This window comes from Pygocentrus nattereri, chromosome 7 (assembly GCF_015220715.1).
Source record: "Pygocentrus nattereri isolate fPygNat1 chromosome 7, fPygNat1.pri, whole genome shotgun sequence".
Taxonomy (NCBI): Eukaryota; Metazoa; Chordata; class Actinopteri; order Characiformes; family Serrasalmidae; genus Pygocentrus; species Pygocentrus nattereri.
The window spans coordinates 44221385-44233180 of record NC_051217.1 but is presented as its reverse complement, the minus strand read 5'-3'; the positions used below and the strand labels follow the sequence as shown (position 1 = coordinate 44233180).

At 36.7% G+C, this 11796-nt stretch overlaps 1 protein-coding gene across 1 annotated transcript; it reads right to left on the bottom strand.

Annotated features, from left to right (window-relative positions):
* Positions 1 to 3248: 3248 nt before the first annotated feature.
* Positions 3249 to 11527, bottom strand: LOC108444068 (progranulin-like). The gene is made up of 9 exons (XM_037539848.1): positions 11488 to 11527; positions 10988 to 11122; positions 10093 to 10314; positions 7684 to 7836; positions 6978 to 7142; positions 5923 to 6078; positions 4793 to 4891; positions 4397 to 4453; positions 3249 to 3465 (listed from the first exon to the last, which is right to left on the bottom strand). The coding sequence occupies exons 2-8, from the start codon at positions 11120 to 11122 to the stop codon at positions 4430 to 4432; spliced, it is 954 nt and encodes a 317-aa protein (XP_037395745.1). The 5' UTR covers positions 11488 to 11527; the 3' UTR covers positions 3249 to 3465; positions 4397 to 4429.
* Positions 11528 to 11796: the final 269 nt, after the last annotated feature.

The window sequence follows — 11796 nt, the reverse complement described above, 5'->3', positions numbered from 1 at the left end:
AGGAGGTAAGGTTAAGTCCAGAAGATGACTTCAGTTCAGTTCCTTCCCCAAGAGCTCTTAGGCGAAGAAAGACCAAACACCAGGAAGCAGCTTCTGACCCAAAGTCGTCTGAACCTGTTTCTAATCTAACATCAGCTGAGGCTAGTGAGGATCAAAAGTGTGCCATACAGTATTTTTCAGATAGTGAATCTGAATATGAGAGTTATGTTGAGGACACTATACAGAATCTCCAGAGTGACCAATGGCAGTCAAGAGAGACAATAAGGGAGCCTGAGCATCTAGCCCTTGATAGAGTAGCTACTCCTTTAGAGTGTGACTCACTTGTTGCTTTATCCGAGGCTTTAGTATCTTCACCTGCTAGTGAAGTAGAAGAGAGCCAGAGTGAGCAGGGGACAGATGATAACCCTAGTGCAAATGGGGCAGAAGTAACGGAAGGTCTGAGAAAGTCAGAGAGGAGTAAGAGGCCCGCTGAGCGTTTAACATATGATAGGTTGGGTCATCCAAGTAAAGAGCTAGTGGTAACTAAGCAGTGCAGTGCTAAAATGCCCAAAAGAGAGTTTATGTATTTTCCTTTGCATTACAACAGTTATCATGCCTGGTGGTGTAACCCCTTAGCTTTATGCATGGCTTGTAAAAATGTGTCTGTGATTTCATCATGTCTAGTTCCCGTGACCTAACTTTATTGCAAGTGTATTAAGCCTAGAAAGCATTTACTTTTGATATAATGTAGGTCCAGCATGGGGACACGCTGGTTTTTCAGTGGGGCAAGAATGTAGGACCCTTAAAAATGTCCTGTTTATTTGTATTTGTGTTATTTTCTTTGTTTTTCCTTGTAAGTGTGCAAGAACTCAAGAATTTCCCAGAAGTCTTTTCTGTTTTCGCGCCATTTATCTGTTGGGTTCCTGTTCAGCTCAGCCAGTCATACGAGTGGAAAGTTTGACAGGCATTTTTTTCTATCCAATCCGCGCTGAGTATGGCCGGAACTAAGAGGGGAACATCACTGCCTGGGAGGGAGACTTAGAGCGCATTTTAGGTTCATCCTCAAATTTCACCCGAAAGCCAAAAAAAAAACATATAAAATTTCAAAGTTGTGCTCAAAGTAATTTTACAGTTAGTTTTATGATTTGTTGAAGTTCTTCCAAGTCAGTGACTGAACTGAGCTAGAATATTAAATATTTAAAAAGACATTTTAAATATAAAAGAAATACATATTAATAAGATACTGCAGAGGTTCTGGAGCCTTATGAATCTAATTAACCACTGCCCCACCTGTTTTTCTCATTTTTTACTATAATACTTTCTACTAACTGTTTCCAGTGTTGACCAGAGCAGGATGGGTTCCCTTCTGAGTCTTGATTCCTTCCAAGGTTTCTTCCCCTTTTAGGGAGTTTTTCCTTGCCACTGTCGCCACTGGCGACGCTCATGGGGGCTCGGACCCGGATTTTCTTTTTGTAATGCTGATTTTTCTGTGAAGCTTCTTTGTGACAACACCTTTTGTAAAAAGTGCTATATAAATAAACTTTGCTTGCTTGCTTATTTCAGAAAAGTGTTTTTCCTAAGAACGTTTATTTTCATTTTTATTGTGAGTCACAAATGTAACCTTTAAAAAGTATTAAACCATCATAGCACATCTGGTTGCATGTGTTAATATCAGACATAATTGTTCTCATTCTAGAAAAAGGTATGAGGAAAAGCTTTTATTCATTTAGAGAGTGCGGGGCCAAGAAGGCATACATTTAGCTTCAACCTTGAATCCAGAAAAAAATTAATCTGGAAGATTACACTCCAACTGAATTCTTACAGTCATGCAAAATTTCAAAGCTGTCTTCAGAGTAGCTGTTAAAATTTGCCCAGCTTGCTGTACATTATTTCTTAAATATGTACTTTTCTTACAAATTGTGCTGAAATATTAACTATGTAAATACATAGTGGTAAATCCATCTCAAAGCGAATAAATTCACACAACAGGCCAGGTCATTAGAGGCTATATTTGTGTCATGCTATTTATGTGCAAAATGCAATTATTGAAATGTTTTTCTTCAGTCAAAGTTAATATTGCAATATATAGGTTTTCTGTATTATTCCTATATTTCTACCAAAACTATGAATAATTCATTTCTGGGAGCCAAAAGGAAATATCCACAAAAACTCCAGTCTGGAATTGTCTAGCGACAAAACCAGTTGATCCAACAACTTAGAAATGACAAGAATGTTTCTTTTAACGGCGCAAACGCAGCACAAAGGACTGAGGCTCTTTTGGTGTTTTTTGGATGTTGATGGGTTGCTGAGTGACATCACAGGCAATACAATATAATCTTTCATTTCTTAAAAACTGTGCCAGAACAAACAATGATTTCTACGGCACAACGCAGCACAAACGTAGCACAAACAAATTGTGTCATTTTTATTCCATTTCTGACCACATGGGGGGTGAAGGAATTTGATGTGAATCGGGTTGTGTCTGTACAACATTCTGTATCTGCGCATGTGCTGAAGTTGGATTTTAGGCTGCCTATTTTTGTAGTTCCCTCTATATAGTCATGTTTGTCACACCTGTTACTTGTACTGTATGAGCTGGGTCTAATCAAGGCAATCAGTCCAGCTATATAACTGCGTTAACCCAATGTCTTACAGACTGGCTGGATGTCTGTTGAGTTCGCGGAAGTAATTGGAATAATTCTCATTTTTCATTTTTGCACTCTTAATCACATTTGTGTAGAACTGCATTTAAAATGTCCACACATTTCAATGTTTGAGTTGTCATCAGAGAGCTTCAGAGTGGGTTTGGTGTGAAACGGATCAGCCGTCTTTACACTGGTAATGGTAGGAACCAGGCATGGCATTGACTACAACACAGATATAGACGTTTTATTTACCATCCAGAACCACCAGAGAACCTACACAAGGCTTCTGAGCTTACATGGAATGTTGATAATGGGAAAATTATGGAAAAGTGGGAAAAAAAAAACTTTAGGCAGTCATTTTTATATAATAGCTTTCAGTGAGGCATTAAACACTTTGGACGTTTGGTTCGCATCACCACCAAAAAGCAAGAATTCTAAAAAATGAGTTTTTCTGCGATGCACAGAAAGCAAGTTTCTATATGATGCACCTTCTCACATCTTGAACAAAACCTTGATGGAATTCGAGCATAAAATATGGTATATGTACACAATTGTGCATCTTAATGTAATCCAGCTATATAGAGAAGACTTATTTGACACAGCTTTAAAAGACACAACCCGAAGTATTTGCAATGCGAATTTATTGGAACAACATGCGTTTGACATTTTCAGCAGAGTTACTCCATCGCTGCTCACAGCTGACTAAATGAAGTCACAGGAACATAACGGCTATGAAATAACCCAGGAGATTATTTGTGTGTATATAGACGGAAGCCATCGCAAATCATTATAGATCATCAGGAAGGTCCAAGAGCAGCAGGACTCAGTCAGAGCAGGGCCGCTTTAAAAGAAACACCAGTTAGACAACATCCAAGACATGAGAACCTTTTGCTCACATGCAGCTGTTCAGCAAAATCCCTTCACTCGTTATCTGTACACCTTAATCAGCACAAGCACAGGAAAACAAATACACATGTTTTACGCACTCACTCTTCACCTTCATTCACGGCTTGTGCAAGTCAGTACAGACGGCCGGAGAGGTAGTTGAGATTTTATGGGTTGTTAGATATTAAGTTAACTTTCTTGTGATCTCAAGATAACAAAGTTGTTTTCTTGAGACAAGTTAATTATTTTGTGCTCTCAAGATAAAAGTGTTGCTATCTTGAGACACGTTAATTAACCTGTGATCTCAAGATAAAGTTGACAAAAAATTTGTTGCAAAATTGTCTTGAGATTATTTAATATTTTTTATCTCAAGACAGCAAAGTTGTTTTCTTGAAACAAGTATCTTATTTTGTGATCTCAAGAGAACAACACTGCTATGTTGGAATGCTAAGTTAATTATCTTGTGATCTCAAGATCACAAAGTTGCTATCTTGAAACAATCATCTTGTGATGTCAAGATAACTAATCCGTTTTCTTGAGATGACAATTATTTTGTGATCTCTTTCTTGAGAAAAGTTAATTATGTTGTGATCTCAAGATCACAATATTGTTATAAAATTATTATAAAATGATCATCTTCAGACCACAAGTTAATTATTGTGTGACCTCAAAGTACCAAATTCATTTTCTTGAGATGAGTTAATTATCTTATTATCTCAAGATGGCAATCCAGAAAATTATAACAACAGCTCATGGCTTCTCCAGACTTCCATAAATCAGACACTCCTTAAATTAAGGTGTTCAGGTTTTAATATAACAGTGACATCATGCTCTCACATGTATTACTCCAATAAACGAACTGAAAGATGATATAGTGCTTCACTTACTTGTACAAGGACTGTCCATCACTGGTCAGTCCATCACTCCTTAGGTTGGGGTTTTTCCTTTAGGACAAACAGAAAAGGAACAGTTGTAAATAAAGTGGTAAAGGGTCCTAAAGGACTAGAGAGCATGCTTTTAGAACTTTCAGTGTCTTCACCAAATAAAACAAAGACTACTACTGTAAAGTGATTGATTTCCTTTGCTTTCATTCCTGACCACTAGCCTGTGAGCATCGCTAAAGACCAAATTCATGTGGTGAATATCACAATTTGTGATAATTCCTCAGTCTTAAAACTCAAACATCGTATGTTACCATCAGATTGGAAGTTAATGATCAATGATTGATATCATTATGTTCACTTCTGTTATTGTTTTGCCTTTGTGGAAAGCACTTCACTGACCGGAATCACCATTCCGTTAAAGACGCATGTGTCATTGAGACCACAGGACCATCCAGAAGCTCGATTACAGCAGCTGAATCCATCATGACAGCATTCTCCCTAGAATAAAACAAGAGATTTAAGGCTGGGATGCCCAGGACTTCTTCTGGAGATACGGCAGTAGTGGAACACATGTTTACAAGAAATTGAAAAGTATTCTAGGGACTTTTGTCTCCCAATTGGAAACCTTCAAGTTTGCAAATGATGTTGCTAAAGTTTAAAGAACCTCAACATAATAAGATAAAGGATCACATAATTAAAATGTTTTTTTCCTTAGAACTGTGAGCGTACAAACAGACAGTACAGTCTACTTTTCTACCAAGCTGTCTAATAATGAGTTTATCATGAGTGTGTCACGTGGAACATACTCGCATGCCACGTTAATCTTTGACGTGAAATGGCCTGATGCACGTGTGCGGTGTATGGGTAGGACTTCTATGGCCGATTAGAGTACATTAGAGCAGATGCCAGCTAAATAAACACCTTATTGCTGCTGTCGGCTCAAAACCTTGTGTCTCCATTTTTGTTTGTTTTTTCAGTTTTTTGACATAATTTGTAGATGAATGGACCAAAGAAACAGCTCAGAAAGACTTGGTTCCATTGACTTACATTAAAAGCAAAATGAATTCATTAAAATATTTTCCTTCTCCTGTAAAGTTACCATTCTGGAGATACGAGGTTTTGTTCCGACTGAACGATATGTTGTCTTTTGTTGTTGCTGTTATTCCAAATAGATCAGATTTATGGAAATGTATGTATTCAGTTACTGTTGAACAAAGACTGAGAAGCTCCACACCCACATGAACATTATTATGATCCTTATCTGCTGCCAGCATGCTAACAAGCTGCCTTCATTAGGTGAAGGCGACACTGATATGGGCAGGAACACTGATATAACACAGTCCTTGTCACATCGGCACATAGCAGATGTGCGTGTGGTAAGGGATCATACATGAAAGTCTACCTGTGGGCAAATATTGAAAATTCAGAGATTTGAAAATAAAAAATAACAAAAAAAACTCTGTGTCACATAAACAATTAATTCACTCATAACGTATAATGAATAGCATAATGAACGTAGCCATTGTTACCTCAGGAAATGGGCAGCATGAAAAGGTGCCTTTAGGATGTTTGCAGCATGTTTGGCCACTAAGGCAGCTTCTGTGTGCATCACAGGTTACGACAGCCACAGAGGGTTTCACAGGATTAGCTGGAATGGTTACAGAAATGTGCGCATCTCGAGACGCCTGTAAATACAAACAATAGTTAAGTGAATATTCAGATTCACACAGTTTTGGTAATAAGATAAAATGTAATCAACCTGGTAAGACACCTCAGCTTTGCCTTGCAACTAAGAGGGTAACTAGCAATGGAAGGTTTTACTTCAACCAATTATCATCAAGCAAACCAGGGGCGTGGCCATGGGCCTACCCAGACTAATCTCAGGCCTATTTTACAACCCCAATTCCAATGAAGTTGGGACGTTGTGTAAAACATAAAAACAGAATTTGATGATTTGCAAATCCTTTTCAACCTATATTTAATTGAATACACTACAAAGACACGATATTTAATGTTCAAACGGATAAACTTTATAGTTTTTACAAATATTCACTCATTTTGAATTTGATGCCACATCCCAACTTCACTGGAATTGGGGTTGTATTAAGCTCTATTTTTAATCTAAAAATCTCAAGCTCTGTCTTATTTTCTTAGCTCTCTAATCTGTGTTTAGCAGCCATTCCTATCCAGCATTGCCTCAAGTCTACAGCAGGCCAGAGTTTGAGGTCAAAATATGTGTTGAGTGTGTTTAGGTGAATTCCAGTTCATTTCTATTGCTCTGTATTGGTGTAGAGATGGAAACACTGTTGACTGCATTGCTGCCCGTTATAGGCGGATATTATGACTTTGCAGGACATCAGTGCATTTGGAACTAATATCACTCTAACCACTTTTTTTATACACCTACCCCAAAATCTACTTCAGCTTAATGCATTTTGCATAAATACATCATCACATACTTGAACAGGTAACAGGAGGAAAAAGACTTTTTTACTTTTATTTTTCTCACAAATGATTCATTTATGATTTTTGTCAGGTCATGGAAATAACAAGGTAATATGATTAGAAAAGACTTGAAAAGTACCAGATGTGTAAATCTCTGTGGTATACAACAAGTCCATCCACATTGCGTCATGCAGCACGTTCTACCAGGTGAACAGTAAGAACCATCAGGACAGTACTCCGCGATGATTTTTGAGGATGTTTTCTGTAAGCTGACAGAGGCTGCCCTTTCTTGTTCATAAGGTACCTGCAACATGTTGAGAGATAAAATTGTAAAATTATAAAATTATAATATTTATGATCTACTAAAGAGCATCATAAGTATCAGCACTGCAAAATAATAATAATAATAATACAAATAATAATAAATACAGTGTGCAGCCCTGAGTGGGAATCGTAGTCATACTGGCTCAAAATTGCTTTTAAAAAAGCATCAGGCGAAAGTTTAGAATTCACCAATATTTCAAACTGAGGTAGTTTGATGTTGAAATGTTACAAGTGGTAATATAAGTGTTAATAATGTCATAATGATGTAATAACATAATGCTTTTGTGTGTGTGTGTGTGTGTGTGTGTGTGTGTGTGTGTGTGTGTGTGTGTGTGTGTGTGCTTCATCTGATGTTGATTCTTCTACTCAACTATGGTTGAAATTATGAAGTGAAATATGTTTTTTATTTTGATATTTATGCATCGACACCAGTACATTAGTTTATGAAAACCATCAGAAATCAGCAGTGATTAACGGTTTTTATATGAGTGAACTGTGGATTTGGCTTGAGATGTACTCACATACGTTGAACAGCAAGACCAACCCTGATCTGTAAAGCAGCAATGTGAACCAAAATTACAGAGTCTGCCATTGGGACATAAGTAGGGGGGTGGGCGAGGCCGCGCATGTGCTCCAGTGGCAAGGCGAGGCTGCAGTGCCTTCTTGGCAGCAAACTGGTGGCAGAGAGAGAGAGAATGTGTATTATTCACATGTACAGGGGCCAAAATTACAAGTTCCAAGTGAGACACTTCTGCACATTCAGCTGGAATCACACTTTACCTTTATTACACTATAAATACCTATTTACTGCAGCTCCTACGTATGACAATAGAAGTACACAGGGGGCATTAAGGGAGGGAGGCACTGCATATACAAGACAGATATTGCAGCTACAAATATGCCAGAAAACAAACAACAGTAAATAAAGACATGGCCCTCCACAGTGCAGGTGACTGGCAGTAGGGATGGAGGTAGATGGCAGTGATAACATAACTGTGAATATGCAGCATAGCAAGATGAGGCATTATGTGTAGAATAAAACAATGCTAAAGAACCCATGAGGGGGAATATACAGTAAACTATATGGCAATACACACAATTACTGGAATTTATTATTTTTTTTATTTAAGTAACTTGGAGGTCATGATTTACAAAATCTACTGATCAACATTAGCACAACTAGAAAGTAATCTTGGCTCACTGGCAAATGAATGAAGGAGGTTGGGCAAAATACGCTGAACAATTAGTAATGGGTGAATACTGGATACACTGTGCTAAGTGTATTCACTAACATGTTCTGCTGTCTTCAGAACACATTCAGAATACACATTAATAGTGCATGAGAAACACCCGGCTGTTATTTTACTTCATCCTGTTTCTCGTTGTTACTGGTTGGCTGTTTCATTCTGATAATATATTTTCAGAAACATGCAGTCATTGAAATGACCACGAATCAAAAATGGAACTGAAATGCTCAATATTCTTTTGGCTCTCATCACCAGGTTCAGTCCTGCCACTGCTATAATATTTTATAATCACATATTATATTGACTATGAAGTGGAGCAGCTGTGCGTTTCCTGTTAATGACAGATTGTAACTTGCCATGAGGACTCAAGCTTTTCTAGCTTAGATTTTTTTCCTGATTTTAGAAATTCAATTTACAGATAGGAAAATGTCATTCCTGATATTGAATTAAATTTTACTAGTGAGAATAGAATTTTCAGCAATACAAATTTAATTTCTATTAGTAAAAAATACTTTTTACTACTAAGAACTGAATTTTCACTAGTAAGTTTTTGATATTAAGAAGACAATTCTATGAGTGAGTATTCAAGTTTCACTAGTTCATTTTTTTTTCAATAGTTTATTTTAACTAGTAAGAATTGCATTTTTACAGTACAAATTGAATTTACATGTTCTAATGTTGCATGTAGATGTGAAGGCATCTAATGACATGTGAATGACAAATATATATCACATTTAAGAAAAAATTATATTTAATAATATTTGGCAATACATTCAAACACTTTTCTTAAAAACATTTAAAATGTAATTGTGTTGGAAACATTCAAAGAAACTTCTCCTTTCTCCACTGTGAGATGCACACAACAGTTAGTGAGAGTATGGTGGCCAGAAAGCTTTGTAAGTAATGTTACAGATGGCAAAATCAAAAACTCCTAAAGAACCAAGACTCAAAAATATAAGCTACAATTAATGTATAGGAATATGTCAACATTAAAAGTACACAAAGTGATTAACATTGTTCATCAATGTCATATTATTTTAAAAACCAAAATTCTAAGCAGGCTGCAGACTTGGCAACCTTGGATTTGTTGAGGCACTCCTACTAGCAGTGACAAAGAGCCACTATTGGATAGATCTAATTTAACAATTAACATGTAATGTAACAATTATATTTTTACTGTTAAGAATAATCATATATAATAATTATCATACATGATTCAAAAAATTAATTTTCACTAGTGAGAAAATTATTTTTGATGGCAAGAATTAAATTCTTGATATCAGTGATTACATTTCTATATTTAAAAATTAAATGTAATTCTTATTAGTAAAATATTCCGCTCATATAACGTATTGGGAAATTCATAAATTATAATTAGTAAAAATTTTATTTAAAAATTTTATTTAATTTTTAAATGTAATTCTTGATTTAAATAATTGCATTTTTACTAGTAATAAGTAAATTCCTGATATCAAGAATTGCATTGTCACCTATAGAAATATAGATATTTTTTCATATATATATGTGGTTTATCTGTGGTGACTCTATGCTATGCTGGAGTCATATACTGATATGGCTGTGTTCTGGTGATGAATCATCCTCAGTTGGTTTTAGAGATTGACCGATCTAGTGTCTGCTAGTTGAGTCATTTTAGGTCCTAAAAACATTGTAAGATGTACTCACTGAATGGTAGCAGCAGCTCCAATATGGCCCAATCAGGCAGCACGTTGTACCAGCACAGCAGTAGCTACCATCCTGACAGTATTGACCAGGACAATAAAATTTGGCCTTCCTTTCCAGGACCTCAGTTCCAGGAACTTTGTCCACCCTGTCGCACGAGTGATTCTGTGCATTACAGCTGAACCCTTCTGGACAGCAATGGGTCTCTCCTGGACAACAGACAGCCTGGACAACAGAGAGATGATTCAAAGTTGGTTGTGGTGTGACTTGTTTAATCGAAGCACTTCTGTTTACCGACAGTCTCATTTCTTTTCTTTATTTCATATAAACTTTGAAATATTCATTCATTCAAATCAATGCTCTCTATACATGTTAGTCTTGTTGTAGCTGGTTTTGACCAGAGGAGGACGGGTCCCCCTTCTGATTCTTGGTCCCTCTCAAGCTTCTTCTTGCTCTTATGGAATTCTTATCTTTTCCACTGTCGCAGTTGACCAGACTCATCTGAGGCCTGGATTTATGCAAAGCTGCTTTGTGACAACACTTCATGTAAAAAACACTATATAAATGGGATGAGACTGGCATTGAGTTTCATGTGTTCTCTCATTGGCAGTACTTTCCTATAACAACAGTACAGAGCTGCACTAGCTAGAAATCTTCTAGAAAAGCAGTACTGCATTTTGTGTTGTGGTGATAAACCATATCATAACTATAAATCCGCATTGCTTGTTTTTTTTATTATTGTTTTTTAAAACACATTAATAAATGTAGTGAGGACAAAGCACAAGCTAAACCTGTTCATGCAAATGATGCTCCACTGTTAATACAACTGTGATATGAGAATCTAATGCATAATTGTATTGAGATATAATTAAGAAATTAATGTTGCATGATTACTTACATTGGGATACGCACAACAGCTGTGTCCACTTTCTTGTTCACAGCAGGTTTCACCATCTGAGCAGGTTCCTCCGTCGGGACAGTTTACGTCTCCGGAAACCAGCACTGCCATGAGCAACACCAAAACAGGAGCCATCTACAGCAAAACAGGAGAGCCAGGAGTAAGTCTGGTGAGAAGCTACGCAGCAATGGAGGGGTAAAAGAGGAACAACTCACACTGTGCATCAAAGACGTTTTGACCCCACATGTGGCCAGGACCCCTCAGTGGGGCAATAGTTTATTACGCATGTCTATAACTTAAGAAAAGGTCAGCTAGTTCTCACTGAAGTCCATGTAGTTAGTGAGTGATATGTAAGAGATTTTAAGGGCTTAACCTTCACATCAAAAGATATTTAAGAAGAAAAACACAGAAAAAAGAAACAAGAAAAGTAAGTATCACTTTCACAGAAGTAAATTTCGAAGATAGAATCAATAGAAAGTGATGATTTTGTACATATTCACCTTATCTTTATTAATGCCTTGTAAGATCCCCCCTGTCTGCCTTTAAATAGATCATAAAACAATCCTTGTAAATATCCAAGATCTGAATACTAGCTATTTTGATTTTTTTATAATTAATTTTTATTAATTATTATTATTCATTCATTCAGTTTTTCTAAAAATGAATTAGACTCAAATGATTCGTCTTGCTAGTGATATCAAAGTTGGAGCCTTACCTCTCTCTACTCTCGCTGGGTCTGTACACTCAGCAAATCTAAACTCAGAGCTTGTGTTCTCCAGCCCTTTTACAATGTTGTCAACGGAAGCGTC